Source organism: Arachis stenosperma, chromosome 6 (genome assembly GCF_014773155.1).
Source record: "Arachis stenosperma cultivar V10309 chromosome 6, arast.V10309.gnm1.PFL2, whole genome shotgun sequence".
NCBI lineage: Eukaryota > Viridiplantae > Streptophyta > Magnoliopsida > Fabales > Fabaceae > Arachis > Arachis stenosperma.
In genome coordinates this window covers 3558538-3566605 of record NC_080382.1, presented here as the reverse complement: position 1 = coordinate 3566605, position 8068 = coordinate 3558538, and the positions used below count along the sequence as shown (strand labels likewise).

At 35.4% G+C, this 8068-nt stretch overlaps 1 protein-coding gene across 1 annotated transcript; it reads right to left on the bottom strand.

The window, feature by feature from the left end:
- Positions 1–2222: 2222 nt before the first annotated feature.
- On the bottom strand, positions 2223–7408 carry LOC130936362 (AT-hook motif nuclear-localized protein 14). Its single transcript, XM_057866426.1, has 6 exons — positions 6841–7408; positions 5467–5519; positions 4452–4583; positions 3533–3685; positions 2814–3102; positions 2223–2735 (listed from the first exon to the last, which is right to left on the bottom strand). The coding sequence occupies exons 1-6, from the start codon at positions 7298–7300 to the stop codon at positions 2671–2673; spliced, it is 1152 nt and encodes a 383-aa protein (XP_057722409.1). The 5' UTR covers positions 7301–7408; the 3' UTR covers positions 2223–2670.
- Positions 7409–8068: the final 660 nt, after the last annotated feature.

Here is an 8068-nt window from a genome sequence, read left to right as displayed (position 1 = left end):
TCTTGGAATTGAATTTACAATGTCTAAGAAAGGTATTTTTATGAACCAAGAAAAGTACATCCTAAATCTTTTAAAAGAGACGGGATTACTTGGTTATAAAGCTACTGAAACACCTATAGAGCCTAATTTAAAATTAAAACCAGCTGAACCAGAAAATGTAATGAACAAATGGAGATATCAGCCGTTGGTAGGGAGACTAATCTATTTATCACATACACGACCGAATATAGCCTTTGTTGTGAGCATGGTAAGTCAGTTTATGCATTCACCTGGTCAAGAATACATGGATGCTGTCTTTAGAATCCTAAGGTACCTGAAGGGGTCGCCTGGAAAGGGTTACTCTATAAAAAGTATGGACATCTTCAAGTAGAAGCTTATATAGATGCGGATTGGGTTGGGAATGTCATGGATAGAAGGTCAACATCTGGGTATTATACTTTTATTGGCGAAAACCTGATTAGTTGGAGGAGTAAAAAACAGAGTATTGTAGCACGAAGTAGTGCAAAAGCTGAGTTTAGAGCAGTAGCTCATGGAATTTGTGAAGCATTATGGGTAGAGAAAATCCTACAAGAACTAAAAGTTTCCATTTCTCCACCAATAAGGTTGTATTGTGACAACAAATCCGCAATTTCTATTCCTCATAATCCAGTGTTGCATGATAGAACTAAACATGTTGATGTTGACAAGCATTTTATCAGGAAAAAAATTGAGAGAGGACAGATTTGCATCTCATATGTTCCAACCACGGAATAATTAACAGATGTTCTAACTAAAGAATTACCCAAAAAGACTTTTGATAGCATAATAACCAAACTGTCAATGAATAATATCTTCAAGCCATCTTAAGAGAGAATGTTGACTAGATCAAACCAAAATCAAATTCCTAATTTTTTTCATGAATCTTTTATGTAAATAGTATTAATTATAAATCTTTTCCTTTTCTGGTTTAGCTTAATTTTAGAGATTTTATGATTAGAAATCTTTCTTTTATTTTAGACTAATATTTTTTCCTTCTTTCTTATTTTATAGTTATTTCTATTTATATAATTCATCTATAAAAAGGCTAATTCTCTATACATTTGAAAATATAATATATTCAAACACTTCAACTTTTTTCTTTTTATTTCTCATTCTTTGGCAACGACTTTTAAGATTAATTTATATTTGAACAAATTTAAACCTAAAATCAATTCAATAAAAAATTATCTTTAAATTAGTTTGATTTCATCCAAAACTTAAATTAGTTTCTATAAAAGAGGTAAATCCTAAATTTGTACCTGAAAGATTTTAGCGCTAATAAAATGGTACCTAACTTTTGTTATTGACAAAATAGTCCTCGAAAGATTTCAAAATTTGATAAAATCACCCAATCATAAAAAGATGATATCACAGTGAACGAAAACGCAAATGTGGCCATCGCTGGAGCTCTATGCCACATCGAAGCTCTCTTCTGACGGCCACATCAGTATTTTCTGTTCACTGTGACGTCATGTTTTCACAATTGGATATTTTGTCAAATTTTAAAATTTTTTTAGAACTATTTTGTCAACAACAAAAGTGAGGTACTATTTTGTCAGCGCCAGATTCTTTTAGATATCGATTTGATATTTACCTCTAAATTATGTTTCCTTATCTCTACTAGCCCCGCCGGCGCCCGCGAGAAAACCACCACACATTGCCGATAACTATTATCTCATCATTGCCAAATGCCAATCGCTACGGGCACGTGGAATCAATCCATACTTCAACAGATAAGATATCACCACTATTGTTCCAACGTTCTTCAAAGTTCAAACCACCAAAAGTTACAAAATAGTCGCAATATTTCAAAGGTCATCACGTGCTTTGCTTTCAATAAACAAATTATATTTGATTATGTCTAATTTCATAGTCAATTAAACATTTAGATGATTTCAAGATACATTTTTTATTTTCAAATAATTGAGGTTATCCTAAAAAGTATTTAATTTTATAATTTCAAAATACATTCAATTATGTTTTTGAATTTGGCCAACATTGAAAATTACAATTGATTTATAGATACATCTCAAACATTCAACCTTTGTCACAAACTCTCTGGCAGCAGCCTTAGTAGGCCAAAAACAAACCCCTCTCAAGGATCCTTGTATGGTTTCCACGCCTTTCAAGCAATGTTTTTGACATTTTTATATCGGTGGAAAAGGGAAGGAAAGATAAGGGGTTTTGAACAATAGAATCAAGAAGGGAAAAAGAGGACTCATTACTTTCCAAAAAGGCTTATTCAATGATGAACTACAATAATAATAATAATAATAACAACAATAATATATGCTCGAACAGAATTTTGAACAACATGCAAGATTGCAATTGGAATGAAAGTATAGCAAAGAAACTAATCTAAGAAGCAGCACATATCTAACCTTATTTGTTCTGGTGTAGCAAAAGCTAACAGGCCCGCAAAAATTGAAGAGGTAGGTATTAGCCAGCAACCCTGATTTTCATTTTTAAATACATCATCACCACCATGGTAGAACATATTAAGGACAAAGCATGAGCTGAGTTGAGTATTATTTCTCAGAAGCCACGGTCCTCAGTGGATGATGGCAAATACTATAAATGGCACCACTTGACAACATGTGCTGGTATATGTAGAGATATCATACATCGGCGCTTCTAAATCCATGTGTCATCTCAATCAGTGATCTGGTCATAGCCCCCGTTCTCTGGAGATTGGTGGGCCCCCGGACCTGTTCTTCCTGCACACAGGAAATGTCTGCCTTAAACCACAGAAAAGGAAAGTGTGTAGGTTTTGCTGACACCTATGGGGTTCATACCTGTCATCTCATAGCCGGAATTTCTTGATTCCGGATGGCTTCCCCAGTCTGTTGACCGGGGAGGTGTCATGTGCAAACCAAGCTGTTGAATCATGTAATGACTTCCCCCCATAGTTTGATGCTCTTCATTTCCCCGGATTGGATTTCCACTAGTAGAGTCAACTGGGCGGTAACCTAAGCTTGATACCGAGTCACCAACTGGTGATGGCAACTTACAAGCAGAGGCATCACCTTTTGCACCAGGACCACTATCCTTCTTGGAGTCAACAAAAAATGTACCAACAATAACCTGAAGTGAATACCATTTAACAAAAGTGACTTCATGGAGTATTTCATATCAGACTGCTTGGTAGTAGAGGAAATAGCATGCACAAAAGTAATAAAAGGTTGAAATTTGACAACGCATATATTTTTGTTTTTCATTCTAACATTTTCTCCTATATCTTTATCTTTATTCTAACCAAGGACAACCGTAGATGTTGTCCCCCCACCGGTGCTTTCTCCTCCTCCTCTCTCACTAAAAAGTACAATCACATTTCTGTTCTGAGAATAGATGCAAACATGCGAAGAAGAGTATGTCTCAACACTCACGGATACAAGTTCTTTAAAAAAGAAAGGATGAAGATACTGATAAAGGTAAAAGAAAAGAAAGATGTAAGGCGAAGAAACAAAATCTTGTATATCCCACCTACAAAGTTCATCCATAGTCCTGAAATTACCTGAACTGGACCAGCCGCTTTAAGGGGTCCACCAACTCCACCACCAATTATTTGCCCATCAGTATTAGATAAGCATACACTCAGACCACCAGATCGATTTCCAAGTTCATTACGAACATAGGAACCAGTAAGAGAAATAATATCAAACCGACCCTGATATTAAAGCAAGAAATATTTAAATATAATAAAGCTGAGATAAATATACTATGAGGGACTGAAATATGAAAATCTAAAAATGAAAAGACAGCCTTTTCAATTAAGAAAAGCAATTAAATAGTAAAGATCAATTTAATCACATATTCAGTAATTATGCATGTACAAATCAATATCTTAATAATTCAGTGATAATGTAGGAACATGATAGTACTATAACTACTGCTTCATTGGCACTAACTTTAAAAGTTAGTATTCAAGACCTAATATACAGAGTTTCAATCAAGGCTCTTCTTGTTATCTGTACTCTTTAAGGTAATTAAAGAGTGAAGACCAAGTTTCTAACAGGAAGTGGGTGCAAGAGGTATCAACATAAAATGAGACTACTCTGAACATCAGATAAATTTTTCCATAGCTCTTGCATTTATACAAACAACCCATAAACACATGCATGTGTATGCATAATTAACAAAATGGAGAAAGAAATAGGATGATTGAGAACATTGAGAAAATATTGAGGGAGAAAAAAGCCTTGCCATTTCTATCAGAGATCAGTTCAAATGTGCAAAATTTAATCACCTAATTTAGTGACAATAGTAAAAATATTGAATAAAATGAAAAAATCAAAAGAGAACAAAGAAGATTTTGAGCCATTTGCATAATGAAACTGAAATCAGATTTTAAAGGTTGCAATGGTTGCATTTCCTTTCGAAGATCATTTGAAGTACAGGGATCTGTGACAAAATTACAGTGCTCAATATTTTACCTCATATGTAACGTTGCCTCCTGAGGTTGCTGGCTGACGAAGAGAGGCATTGCATATGGAACCAGATGCAGACAAAATGCACATCTCACGCTTACTTTGTTGCATAAATAACATAATTTTTTGGCCAACATCCTGTTGAATACATGTTCAAGTAATTATGGAAGCATCGCAGAACAGAGTAAAGATGAACTTAATAAAATTAGGAAAATGGAAGGAGAAAAAATGGGACATAGGTTATAAATCAAGACATATTAATTAAACCCTGTGACTATTCACATCATTCAGTCAAAGGTTAGCTGTAGCTATTAGGCACACCAATTGTGCCTCACCTGGATCCATCGATGGCCCCATTAAGCATGTGTAACCTGGTTAACTTTGCAATCAATTGTCAATAGACCAGTTGTGAACTGTGATGCGTGTTCCCTAAAGAAAGGGTTCCTGAGTTTCAGTAGAATGCCCCCTCCCAATACACCCTCTCAATTACAAGAGACATTGCCACATTATTTAATCAAATCTCCTCCCATCAACTCACTACTCATTTAAAACTTAATCTACCAAGAAAGTATCATTTTACAAGGCTAAAATCAGCAATAAAACATAAACATAGGAAGTCACATGAAAAAAGTTGAGTCTCTATGAGACACTGGTGATTGATAAGAAAGATCAGTTCTCCAATTGAAATCTCAGTAGGAATAACCATGGAGATAAGACTAAGGGAGAGCTAAGATTTTCTCTTTTCTCCTTTTCCTTTAGGGAGAAGGAAGGAGTGTGGAGAATAGAACGAAATCCAACTATAATGGTGAGCCTAGTCAACGGATAGTACATACAACATGGTTGGTATCTATGCGCATTGTGCACCAAGGGTTGTCAGGCAAGATGTGCCTAGATGTATATAAGCTTATTAAACCTATGGGGCTCCAATTTTGTCTGCTATAATCACAGGTTACGTACTCACCATGTGCAGGAAATCTAAAATTCAAGAAACAAATGTTCCGGGACTGAGAATGATGCATACCTCACCAGCAGCTACAGCAATGACATGCGGAGTGAAGCCTTGTCCTGCATTGCCTGCATCACCCATTGACAACAGAAGCATCAAAATAAAAGTCTAGACTCTACCATGCACTCAATACCATTGTTTAGTTTGTAAGATGGTGTGATGGATTCACAGTTTACTTTCACCCACTACTCTTGAGGAAACACGAAATAATTGCAAAAGAAATAAGTGAATGCCAAATTTTTGTATGGAATTTTCATAAATTTTCAACATTGATGGCATAAACCACAAACTTGACTTTGTTAACAAATTAGTAGCAATAAGCTGCACAACCTTGAAACTGAATAAATGGCATTTCACACAAGTGATTAAATATAAGTTTCTCCACTGAATCTAATAAACCACCCATGGAGTGGGCAAAAAGGCCAAGGTAAAATCTGACTCTGCATGTGAAATTGAAAACAAAAGCATAACATAGTAGCATACACCAGCAAACATATGAATTCCATTACACTTGAAATCAGAAGGCATTCACCTATAATTCATGCTTTCCTTACTTAGATCAAGGCTAGCACTATCTGTGGCTAAATTCACTCATTGTGAACCACTTCTATACTGTTAACTGTTAAAAGATGATTTAAGATGAAACCAATATAGGAAAAAGAAAATGTTCACTATTTTACTGAATATTGTTTAAGTTGCTAAAGCACAAACTATTATTTCTTACTCTTCGACTTTTGAAGTGAAAAAAATGAAATACTATGTGCACAAAACAGACAGCAAGAAATACAGCAGTATGAACACTACTAATCCGTCTTTTCCATCAGACTGATCATGTTTCGCAGGAAGCATATCATTTCTGTTGCGGTGTATCCAAGAAAATTAATATTAAGCAGAGTTAAAATTTTTAGTACTAACATTTCAATACAATACTGCTAAGAAGGATCATCAGTTGCCAATTTCTGTTGACCAGCCAGGCATAAAAAATTTGGTCATGCAATAGAATAATAATATATTCCAAAAAGCACCAAATGAGAACTCAGAACTCAAAGCAATAATGCATTTTATTTTAATAAAAATAAAGGGTTAAACAATGACCAAGACCAATTCAATTATGAACCATAAAAGAAGAATATTCAATTAACCACCAGAAACTTAGAATAAGAAGCAGCTCTTAAAACTTAAAAGCAATGCTTTTTCAGAGGTATATGCCCAACACGTCGAACAAAAACATGCAGGGCCAAAAAAAAAAATCCAAACTTTAAATTAAGCTCATCCACCTAAATAACACAATAGAAATCCCTCATTTGCTAACGAAATCGCAAATAGAAACCCTACGAATTGGGAAAATAACAAAGCAACAGAGAGGAAAATCGAATTAGAGAAGCTGACCTAAACCAAAGGAGTGCGATTTCTTGGAAGAGGAGGAAGGAAACGAGGAACCACCCAAGGCACGAGGCTGGTGAGGAAGGGATTTCTTTGCGGCGGAGGAGGAGGAGGTTGGGGAGAAGGAGTGAGCGGCGGAAGATGACGTCGTAGAGGCTTTCTTCGCAGCGAGGGCTTGCTCGGGAGTACCGTACTTGCGAGGCCGACCTCTCTTCCTCTTCGCCGGTGGCTCCACCAGCTGCGACGACACCGCCGACGGCACCGTGTGAGGGTACAACATGTGCGAGTGGGCCCCATCGGTGTTCCCTAAAAGGCCGTTGGTCGGCGACACGGCCGTCGTGGCTCCCACGCCGGAGGGCGCGGCGGCGCTCTGGTGGTGCTGCTGGTGGTGATGCTGTTGCTGGTGGTGGTGCTGTTGTTGTTGTTGGTGGAAGTAGGAGCTGAGTTGGTTGTCATTAGGTTCCATTTTTTTTTAGTTTTTTCTTTTTTCTTTTTTTTAATTTGTTGGAGTAAAGAAGGGAGAAACGTGGGTGTGTGTCAGTGTGGTGCTGCGAGGGCAGCCACTGCGAAATTATTTTATTAAAAAAAAAAAAGAAATTGTGTTTTTTTCTAACCAACAAAAAATACTTTATCGGTGTTATCTATGAAGAATGGTGGGTTTTCAACCGTCGGATTGGTGTTTTTGGTTGATACTTTTTGAGTTTTGACCCTTCGTTATATCTGCTCCTTTTTTTTATAAATTTATTTATTTATTATGGGAAAGGGGTCAGACGTGGGTATTTGTATGGGTGACAAAGAAGCAGTGAGAAGAACTGACACTGACATCTCAAATTACAATGTTACGATCCAAATTCATTCGGATCTGGTTCCTGTCCGACCCGATATTTAGGAAATTTAAAAAATTTATTATTTTTATTAATATGATAATATTAACATATAATTAGTTATTTGTATAATTTTTTATATTAATAATATATAAAAATTAAATTTATTTCTTTGATTTAATTAATAGTTAGTAATATTGTTAATTTTGATGGTGATCTAACCAATGATTTTTTTTATTAAGTTATTTCAAGTTATCACAACCTGAATGTTTAATACTGTAGAATATTATTTTTAAGAGTATAGATCCAATTTAATTTTTGTCTATTTTTTATCAAAAATAAGATATTATTGTTCCCAAAAAAAGACACTTTGATTTTCAATTTTTTTAATTTTTATGTTAAGATAATAC

What these genes read in the sequence shown, in the direction of transcription:
- LOC130936362 (XM_057866426.1), bottom strand. Translation starts at nt 7,300, where the DNA reads ATGGAACCTAATGACAACCAACTCAGCTCCTACTTCCACCAACAACAA. An exon ending in GAGGCAACGTTACATATGAG is followed by an intron (nt 3,686 to 4,451) that starts GTAAAATATTGA and finishes CTTTAATATCAG; the next exon opens with GGTCGGTTTGATATTATTTC. An exon ending in TTCCGGCTATGAGATGACAG is followed by an intron (nt 2,736 to 2,813) that starts GTATGAACCCCA and finishes TCCTGTGTGCAG; the next exon opens with GAAGAACAGGTCCGGGGGCC.